The sequence below is a fragment of the Pinus tabuliformis genome, chromosome 2_2, assembly GCF_031772625.1.
Source record: "Pinus tabuliformis cultivar Carrire ecotype Pingquan chromosome 2_2, CPIR1, whole genome shotgun sequence".
In the NCBI taxonomy this organism is placed as follows: Eukaryota; Viridiplantae; Streptophyta; class Pinopsida; order Pinales; family Pinaceae; genus Pinus; species Pinus tabuliformis.
Genome location: NC_142300.1, coordinates 1,113,861,920 through 1,113,872,903, shown reverse-complemented (window position 1 = coordinate 1,113,872,903; position 10,984 = coordinate 1,113,861,920). Strand labels below are relative to the sequence as shown.

The window sequence follows — 10,984 nt, the reverse complement described above, 5'->3', positions numbered from 1 at the left end:
TTGATCCGACTGATCCAACGGTTACTGTGCATTGTTACGTTCTTTTGTTTCTTACTGTGTAATAGCCTATTCGGCTTTCTGCCTGTGTATTTGTTCTCGCCTTACGGTCTTCAATTGTTTTGATCTCCATCTCCACTCTATTTCTTCATTTCTTCGTGCCTTTACGCTTCCTTCATAAATCCTTAGGTTTTAGGAAGCCTTGCAGTTATACCTTCGATGTAACATTGAAGGTTTTCTCCAATATTGTCTGTGTGCAAACCCGTAACACTCTTCTTTGCCTTCTTCTCTGATTCTGCACACCTTTGGCAGAGCGCTCAGGTGCAGAGTCCAGGCGGGTGCGTTTTTGCTATTTGAGGGAGTGGATAGAGAACCCAGCACAAATCTAGCTGAGAGAGGTCAGCCAGACAGTGTGCAGTATGAAATAGGCATGCACACAATAATGGGAGTTCTATCCGCAGGAATGCAGAACTGACATGCACAAAGAGGCCACAACACAAGTGGCTCAGACTGGAGCAGAGCAGGAGTACGCCCGCTCTGAGACCATGTTAGACACATACATGGCAGCAACAGAATATTAAAGATAAGCATGAGAGTATATCTATTATTAACAAATGATATACATTTATAGTATATTCACATGACCTTTGGTTTCGTATTCCAAGGTCTCTTGGACTTCCTTAGACTATTCAGTGTCCACACCAACCCTTAGAGGATTAGGTGTCCAACAATTTTCTTTAGATTTTTAGTGTTTTTTAAAATGTTTTCAAATGAAATCAAAAAAATGAAAATAATAATAATAATAAAACACACACACAACTTTAAATAATAAGTAAAAATAAAGAATTGTAAAACAAAAACAAAACAAAAAATCAAATCAAAGCAAATAAAACAAAACGAAAAACAACAACCAAGACAAAAATCGAATTCTAAATGAAAATGAATCTAACCAACGTACAAAGGTAGAAAATCAAATTAAAAAAGAAATGAAAACACACTAACCCTAATCCTAATGCATACAATAAAAAATGAGTCGAATGTTTGTTTGAGTGTATGCAGGTTTGGAAGACGGCGGCAAGGTAATGGAGCTTGAGGAGAAGGGAGGAGGAGTTGCGGCGATGGAGTTGCAGTTGCAGGTCGATGAGGGATTTCGGAATCTACAGAGATGGAGAAGAGTTGGAAGGAAAGGGAAGGATGCGGGCAGCAGCAGAGGAAAAAGAGCAGATCGAAAGGCAGCGATGGAGAGGAAACTCAACGGCGGCAAGAAGGGACTAAGGTTGAACTCAAGAAGGTGGAATGGACGGCAGCTGAGAATTAGACGCAGCTGGAGGACACAGGTTAGGGAGCAGCGAGCAGAAAGGGAAGGAAAAAATGCAAGTTAAGGCAGCGATGAGGTGAGGGATGGAAATCGCGAAGAAGAATTCGACTGCGACAAGGGAGGGAAGTTGTAGGTCGAATGAAGAGAAGAAGTCGTCTTAAAGAGATAAAGAAGACATGGACAGGGAGCAAAACAAATTCGAAATTTTTTAGAGAGGAGAAAAATGCAGGCGGAGAAGGCTGAGATTTTTTAAAAAGTTTCAAGGCAGCGAAACGGTATACCAAGAACCTTAAAGAAACCCAGAAAATTTTTGTATTAAAAAATTGCTTCCGGAAAGACCTTAAATCTGAATTTGGAACCCTTAAACTGAAAATGATGTCCCTGCAAAATGATTTCGAGACCAGATCTTACCCTCCAAGGTCTAGATCTAGCTTCAAACAAGAATTATCCTTCAGATTTGTAGCTGCGAAAAAAAAAACACCCAAAACAATATAATGATAAAAAGAAAACCTAAAAACTCAATTAAATAATTACAATAATTAAAAATTGAAGACTCTAAGTAACCAAATCTGTCATTATGCCACACAGAATTAAAAATTAAAAATAAAAAAAGGTCCTAACTCGAAACCCTTCATGCATCACCAACAAAAATCTTATGATAAGCCCGGAGCTAATTTAGCTAGGCTCTTCAGAAAATATGAATCGAGAGTTGGCTGGTCCAATTGAAAACTTCCCCTAACGCCCGAGGATCTAAAATCAAGATTTTCCTGCAAAACTTAATCCAGCCATCAAAAATAGAGCGAAAAAAATAAAATAATAAAATTCAGACAAATAAAGATACTTGTTATTACGTTCAAAATTTAAATTATTATCCAAACCTCAGCAACTAAACAAGATACATGTACTCAAATCACTCTTCAGAAGCTATCATCAATGGCTTTAGAAAAAATTATGCATGAAAACAACACATCTTACAATATTCCCATGAAGAGTAAGACTAGTATAATTTAACTCAAAAGTCTTTCTTTATTATTCAGAAAAATATTACACAAGAGCTTCTTGCTAAGCACACGACTCAGAGATCATATCAATCGACTGACAAATGACCTCATATTTAAAGATAAATCCTCCAACGGCAATTCGAGTGATCCTCGTCAAAGTAATTTCGACCGTTGATGAAGATCAAAATTTCTTTTAATCTCATTCGTCAAGGATGTGCCGATAGACTCTCGGCTGACTCACATTGACTATGTGAGAATGATATTTTATTGGTGAACTGTAAATGCCCCTCCCTGTGGATTAGTGTTTAAATGCATTTTAATTAACTCAAAAATAAATTTTTTGTGTTAATTTCCCAAAAAAATTGACTTTGACTTATCCCAGAGATCAAAAGTTTAAAATTTATCAAAATAATTTACCTTAAATCTTGGACCTCTTAAAATTTATTTTTTTATGATCGACGAATTTTGTCTTTGAAGAATATAAATTTACCTAGGACCTAGAATTAATTAAATCTCTGACTTAGGATTTTAATTATTTTTTTGCCAGAAAATTTAATTAATTAACCTATGAGGGGATCAATTATTTTTTCAACCCTCAAGACGTTTTACATCATGATTTTCATATTTTTTACATCATAAGGGAGAAAACCCATTTGTAATAGACCCTCGCAGATTACACATTTCTGCAACACTATGATTATTCTCAAATTACTTTTACATAAACTCGATCTAGAACACTAGGACTCGCCTAAGATCCTAGCAACAAAATCCATTCCAGCATTGGGGTAAGATTAGAGAGGAAAACTCTGTTAACCATCCGAGAATGGATCGGTGAAACGAAAAACCTCCTAGAATGGAAATCGTCACTAGAAATGTAGGTTTACCTACATTGGTACATACATGGCACGGTTCTGCTGAGATTATATATAGCATATATATGCAAAATGGGTTTACATTATAACGTGATGATAAGGCTGATGATGATAACTAGACGACACAAACACATTGATCATGCGCTACCTCTTTTGCGAAAAAATGGGGTGTACTACTATGGGTCATTGACACGTAGTGGTCAACAAGACGTTATGTTAATAAATGGATGCCTGTTTGATCTCATTTATATGCATAGTCATGTAACATGCTCGTCCTTCACCTTGTCTGCAAGCATGTATGCAAGTGCACACATGTCTGGTCTGATGCGTAGTCAAATTGAACATCATAGTTCACACAAATTGCTTCACTTGCTATCATTCATGATTCTGGTTGCATAATTTGGCAATGTTATTGCAGAAAGTGATAAATAGCTTTCGTTCTTATTGTAACCGCAGTATTAAAGAGCCTTTTGGCCACATAAAAGGAAGTGAAATTACCAGCATTAGCTTAACCAACTCTCTTTATTTGGCCCATTTTATATGGAGTTCATAAGACTTCATTCTTCCTATCTAATTGTAAACTACTAAAATGAAAATCATACAATCAATTCTAATCAGAGATATGCATCAGATGCTAAGCTGGATTTTTAGAAGTACCCCAAAATTTAGATTTAGGAGTGGATTGTTTTGATGTATTCGAATAGCTTTTAACTTCTGCCCCAGAGAAATCTTCCTCGAGATGACTTCTGTTGTTCATATTCAATTTGTCATATTTTACCTAAATGCAAATGAGATCCCACTGTGTAATGAGAAACATTGGAGTGAGCTTGTTGCTTTACTTTCTATTTTGAACCCTTGGAATGGATATGCATTCGGTAGCATTTTCTGAATCCTTGTCAGCTTGGATAAGGATGGTCTGTACTGCTAGCTGTAAACAATGATTCCAGGGGAAGAAAGCTGATACACAGGATTGACACAGTTGACTATCACAGTTAAAACTTCAGAACTTTAGGTCTAAATCTTTTCATGCCAAAGTAAGGCTTTTGTCCATGGCCAAACTAGCTCGACCTAGTTTGTGATAACTGATACTTCAATAAACTTTCTAAAATGTCAAGTCTAAGAGAGAAATTCCACTCTTACTATGAAGTATCTAGAAGTGGAAAATTGAGGGATAATTGTTGATAATCCGGAGCAGAATTATGGCCTTATATCAATTGGGAAATTCCTTGACTTAATTAAAACTTAAAAAGTTAAAATCAACTTAGAATCAGGATAGTAGCAACTTCTCTTGGCTGCTCTTATAGTTGAGAAAGTTGGATTCTATTGACACATGCCAAAAAAAAAATACAAGAAACCAGTGTTAATATCTACAATCCCATTTTCATAACTCTGCATTGGAAGTCGATATGGTGTTACAGCAGACATCTTGAATCATTATATATCATATTCCAACATTAATATTTATAGCTTGAGTTTGCTGTGGAAAACCTAGCACGTGGTCCACAGAAGTATATTTACACCATACGTGCATAGTGATTCATTAGTTAGGCTTTGACCTTGAGACCAAACTAGGAATCCATACCAAAATATTTACATCCTTCACAAGTAGGGTCATTTATTTAAGCTCGCATGGCTTGACTCCCATTATTATAAACTTGCATTACAATTTATACATAATTTGAATTCCAAGGGCTAAAACCAGGGAATTACATTATAAGCATGCAGGCTAATCTAAATGGGCCAGAATCAATGAAGTCATCTTGTTTCTCAGTGGCAGACCTTATATTTAGATTTTTAGCTAATCCCTGCACAGAGATCAATGGCATTTCAGTTCACTGGCTACTGTATAAAATATCTGAAGAAAACCTTTGCTAATTTATTGACCATAAAAAATATTCAATTAATTACCAGTTTTGTCAAATACTGGAACAATGATATTACGGTAATAACAAGCAATACTCACCCTTATGCATTATTTCAAATATGATGCAGAGTTGGTTGCCTTTATCCTGTTTGGAGTCACCCCACACACCAAATACTGACTGCAAAAAGGATGATTGAGAAGAAAAGCAGGTTCGATGTAATCTCATGAAAAGGAGCAATTTATTGTGGCCCCAGTTAAACAATTATCAGTACTTTGTCAGATTCTCCTCTCATATCCAGCATTGGTACCATCTTCTGCACAAACCACAAGCACGCATCTTAATTAATCTTTACAGGAATTATGTAAAGATGCTGAAGCGTAAAATAGAATTCAAGCCCCATACGCACAAGACAAAACATCTGCACTCACTTCATTATGATCATATAAACAAAGCAGATACACCAAAGAAACCTCCATTCTGCATTGTATTAGCAAAAGATATTTATCTTGCTGGATTCTGTGCCCATAAAAAGTTCAAATAGAATTCAATGATTAAATCAACTTTGATAGTTAGTTCCAAAGAACTTGCATCAATTGTTTAACCTTTGACAAGGAACAAGCTGCAAAACCAGTCAGTTGCAGTTTATCTGTTAACAAAAAAAAAGCAATGCGGTAACATATTGCCTAGCATTTAATAAAGCTATAAGCATTAGAGAACTTACTGAGCCTACTCACTTGTCAGCCAAAACATTGAAGTGAGAATCCCATGATGATGTTATCACTTACTGAGAAGATGAGATTATACAATCATTAGTCGTGCCTAGGATGGTACACATGAGAAGCTCATAAGGATATTCTATCCTATTGATGTTGTTTGGCACAAAGTCTCTCTTTCCAGCACCCTTAATCATTTCATAGATCCTGGGGACTGAAGTCTTTCAAACTTTTCTGTTACAGATCTCATACTTTTAGAAATATCTCCTCTTAGATAATTGCTTTAAAAACCCTATATTGCAAAGGTATTATCAGAAGATAAGGAAAGATTGGATCAAACTTAAATGTGCTCATTCAAAAACATTTACTGTGAGCCTTTTTCATCGCACTCCTATAGCTATATCTCCTTGCCCCACTCCTCGAACTATCTCAAAACTTAGTTGCTAATGTGTTTTCAATATTTTCCTTAAGTAAACTCAGATCATAAACCAGATAAAGATCTTTGTACTTTTCATTTGAAATCAAATTTGAGCAGCATTCTTCTCAGTTTTATGTGCCCAGCATTGGGCACTGAACACTTTTGATAAGAATGAACATAACCTTGCTGCTTGGACTTCCGAGCAACAGACAATAATAAATATTATATCATAAAGCTAATCTTTATGAAAAGGACCTATTTTCTGGCCACAAATCTGGTAAGAATCTGTAAGAAATTTCAAGCACGACCATTGTTCCACTATGATCCATGTTCAAGTTCCACGCATGGTGGAACAATGCTGTAAGGGGTTTCCCAATTCTGAATTGACTCAGATCATCCAAAGTTTGATCAGATATTCTGATCGAAGGGAACTCTACTTCCTGTCTCGCTGGATTCCATCAATCAGAGGGAAGTTTGCTTCAAGATTAGGCAGCCTTCCAGAGCGCCAGCAATGTATATTAAAACAAGATCAATGTGTGGGGGAGTTATTTGTTGCTCCAATCATTTAATATCGCCAGTGCTCCCCACAAAAGGCCGTGGCCATGCTTAAAATGATGGAATTAGTTAGCATCCCTTGGAATAATTTCTCACTGCACTATTTTGGATATGGATTTGGCAGCAGTGTGAAAGTCCCTGCACATGTTCAGGTTCTTGAAAATTCAAATAGGTAGCCAAATGGTGTGCAGATAAGCCCAAAGTAATTGCTAACTTTCCACTGTGATGCCAAAGATAATGTTTTGCTCATGCTCCACATCATGCAATACAGAGTTTGTGTCAGGTACATACCCTGCCATCTTCATCTGCCAAATCAGGATCTCCAACATAGCATGAATCTCCTCCATTTGCGGGCGTGATCCATCTTGTGCAACAAATTTATGTACCTTTCTCTTCATTTCAATCCAGCTGCATCCTGGTTCTTTCTTTACAACCTTGTCTTTCATCATGCTTCTCACCTTTGCTATGTCATTTCACCTGCCAGCAGAAGCATAAATGTTAGACAACACATATGTTCCAGAATCATTTGGTTTTAACTTGATACAGCATTCTGCTGCACGTTTACCTAATTCCTTATTCCTGTGGACCGTGAAAGCACCAAGCAATGTCCGGCATACCACAACCTCAGGCTCAAATGGCATTTTGTTGATGAGCCTCTCAGCTTCATTAAGGAAACCTACCCGCCTGAGAAGATCAACCACACATGTATAATGTTCCACTCTTGGTGTAATGCCATAGTCTCGACTCATGCTATCAAAATAGTGACAACCCTCATCTACTAAGCCTACATTACTGCATGCATGTCGACAAGGGCACTTCCAACAAATGTATCTGACTCAAACCCAGTTTTGATGATGCAGGCATGGATGCTACTGCCCTGTTCCAGAGCTGCTATGCTAACACATGCCCTAAGAACACTAGAAAAGGTGAACTGGTCTGGCTTCCTGCCTGCTGTTTGTATTTGGCAGAAGAGTTTCAGTGCTTCTTCATCATGCCCATTCTGGATAAAACTTGCAATTAAGGTGGTAAATGAAATGGTATCTTGTTCAGTCATGTTGTCAAAAATTTTGAACGCATCATCCATGCTCCCACATTTGGAGTACATGTCTATAAGAGCAATCTCTGCAAAAATATTGGAAACACATCCGGTTTTAATCATAAGTGCATGAACCTGATTGCCCCGATCTGGAGTTCCTATGATGGCACAGGCAGAGAGAACACTAGTAAAAGAAAACAGGTCTGGTCTCATGGGTAATCGTAGCATTTGACAGAAGATTTTCAGGGCCTCCAAACCATGATCATGCTGGGCATACCCTGAAATCATTGTGTTACAGGAAACAACATTTCGTTTGGTCATTCTGTCAAACACTGCACGTGCATCATCCAGATTCTCGCATTTAACATACATGTCAACAAGGGCACTCCCCACAAAGACATCTGAGACAAATCCGAATTTGATGACTTGGGCATGAACATGTTTGCCTTCATCAAGAGCAGCCAGGCCAGCGCATGCCTTAAGAACACTGCCAAAGGTGAACTGACTCGGCCTGGTGCCTGTTGACTGCATTTGACAAAAGACTCTCAAAGCCTCCTCACCAGGTCCATTCTGGGCATATCCTGTAATGATAGCATTCCAGGAAACCACATCTTTCTGAGGCATTTCCTCGAACATTCTGAGTGCGCCTCCAACAAACCCGCATTTCGCGTACATATCGATAAGGGCACTGTCCACAAAGGCATCTGATTGAAATCCAATTTTCACAATAAAAGCGTGGACAGACTCGCCCTCTACAAGAGCTGCTATACCTGCACATGCAGTGATAATGCTTGCAACAGTAAAATGGTTGGGCTTAATCCCCTCATCTAGCATTTGGAGAAAGAGTTTCAGGGCTTCTTCCCCACAATCATTCTGTGTCAATCCGGCAATGAATGCATTCCACAAAACCACATCTCGCACGGCCATCTGATCGAACACTTTGTATGCACCCTCAACGATCTTGCATCTACAATACATGACAACAAGGTTGCTCGCTACAAAAACATCTGATTCCAATCCAAATTTAATAATCTGGGATTGGACTTGTCTTCCTCGTTTCAGCGATGTCAACCGCGCACACAACCCCAGAACTGCGGCGAAAGTAACTTCGTTCGGCTTCATTCCTTCTTGTCCCATTCTACGAAACAAGTCCCAAGCCTGATTACTGTGCCCTTCTCGAACATGCCCTGAAATCATAGCAGTCCATGACACGACACTTCGCTGAGGCATTTTGTCAAACACTTGGCGTGAATCCTCCAAACCACCACACTTCGCATACATATTGACAAGAAGGTTCCCCAGAAAAACATCTGGCTTCAATCCAGTATTCATCATATGCAAATGGATTTGCTTTCCCTCTGCCAGAGCACTTACTTTGAGGCATCTGTGTAATAACCGCACATACGTATTGTAATCAGGCCGAATGCCTTGTTTACCCAAAAGTTGTAAAGCATCCACAGCCTCTTTCATTTGTCCTTCCCTGGATAACCTATTCAAATCACTGATGCTAACCACATTGCCTTTTCCTTTCTGTTTTATCTTGGACTTGCTGGAGGAACTGATAAAACCCATGATCTGATACCCAAAAACATACTGAAATTGAAATTGATGGCATGATTGACAACTTGGGTTTCTAAATATTTGTGAATTTGAATGATTTTCCAGGGTTGTTACTGCCTTGATAACAGCTCTGAAAATACACAGGTTGTGTATCTTCATTGCTCATTTGCTACCCATTATTCATATCCCATATTTATTTTACTTGGTATTGACATACACATACTCCATTACAGGGTAAATTTGAAGATGCGAGTAAACTTACTTGTGTCCACATTTGGCTTTGACGAGTATGTGATGAAAAACCCAGCATGTAAATATTCTTCAATGGGGAATTAGATATCTCGCACCGAAGAAACTTAGTCGACGATAATATGTGATGGCTGGTGTTGCTCTGAATAAAATTCCAACTATTCACAATAAATTCAAATCCACGCTTAACGCATAATTTGATCCGTTCAAATTTGGTGGTATTTGGTCTTTCTTCGTGTAGCACACGGACATCACAAGGTTTATAGCACTCCAATTTAGGGCAACCATGGAATTTTCATTGCATCCAACCTGTGCCTAGCGTGTAGCATACCGCGCCACAAGGCTTATGGCACTCCAATTTGGGGGTAACCTTGGAATATTCACTGCATCCAACATGTGCCTACTGCTTAAATCTATTTGAAAATTGTAAAATTAATTACGTTTTAATCTATTTGAAAATTGTAAAATTAATTACGTTTTAATCGCATAATCTTTAGGTGCGAATTTTTTTTTAAAGTTATTTGGTTTATTTTCATATCTAATTTGTTTAGAATTTGATAGGGATTTATTGAAATTATAAGAACAAATCAAGAATTGATGATGAACTCTTTTGTCAAATTTCTAGCCAATCACACTTAAAAATTACTCTTGTTTTAATTTTTTTTTTTAAGTAAACAGAGGTGGGAGCAGAAGTGACTTATCATATGGTGGATCAATGGGAATATCTTTATGCTTAGTGTCTATGAATCACCGCCAATAACCAAGTAAAAGTATATGCACTTTTGCAGGGTCTCTATTTGGCAACAAAACTAGGTATTTGTGACATAATCCTAGGAGACTCAGCAATTCTTATAAGCCTCCTCGTCAAGAACTTCCTCTCGTCGGATATCAATTTTCAAGACATCATCAAAAGGATCTATCATACCCTTGAAAGGTTCAAAACCAAAGCATTATTTCTTGTCCATTGACACAATAACCGAAAGGTACATTGCCTTGTGAATGAGGGGGTCATCCTAGCAAAAGGGTGTTTGAAACGTGAGGGGGGTTTAATCCCTTCCCCAATTCCCTAAGCCCCAAATGAAAAATCTAAAGCGCAAGGCCCGCACCATGCTTGGAAATAAGCAACAAGTTCATGAGGTGCACGATAAGGTAGGCAATGGACACATAAGGGACACATGCATGAGCAGTGTTCCCCACATCATCCCCTTGTGCGACTTGAATGTTGAGGAGCATGGGAGGGGGAGAAAGGTTAGTTTCACACTATTAACTTAAAGTGATGATGAGAAGGGAGAAACAGATGCCCACAATTACACAACCTTCATTGTTGAATTTATGGAGGGAGGCGTTTAAAAGTCGAGGGTGATTGCCAAGCTATCTGTGTCTCTCGATTTGGACTTAAA

The 10,984-nt window shown here is 38.1% G+C and overlaps 1 protein-coding gene across 6 annotated transcripts; it reads right to left on the bottom strand.

Annotated features, from left to right (window-relative positions):
* Nucleotides 1–5,198: 5,198 nt before the first annotated feature.
* On the bottom strand, nt 5,199–9,971 carry LOC149197304 (pentatricopeptide repeat-containing protein At3g53360, mitochondrial-like). 6 transcript variants are annotated; one of them, XR_016254751.1, is made up of 3 exons: nt 5,775–9,970; nt 5,482–5,569; nt 5,199–5,366 (listed from the first exon to the last, which is right to left on the bottom strand). XR_016254751.1 is itself a non-coding variant. In XM_089405818.1 (2 exons), exons 1-2 carry the CDS (start codon nt 9,643–9,645, stop codon nt 7,524–7,526), a joined length of 1,875 nt encoding a protein of 624 aa, XP_089261944.1. In that variant the 5' UTR covers nt 9,646–9,971; the 3' UTR covers nt 5,199–7,523. The 6 variants fall into 6 exon arrangements, 1 of the variants encoding a protein (XP_089261944.1); XR_016254753.1 differs by having other exon boundaries at nt 5,788–9,970; XR_016254750.1 differs by having other exon boundaries at nt 5,482–9,970.
* Nucleotides 9,972–10,984: the final 1,013 nt, after the last annotated feature.

Excerpts from the sequence above, each read along its gene's own strand:
- LOC149197304 (XM_089405818.1), bottom strand. The coding sequence starts at position 9,645 with ATGCTGGGTTTTTCATCACATACTCGTCAAAGCCAAATGTGGACACAA. Across the intron at positions 9,351-9,597 it reads AAAGCCAAATGTGGACACAA|ATCATGGGTTTTATCAGTTC; the intron begins GTAAGTTTACTC and ends TTTGGGTATCAG.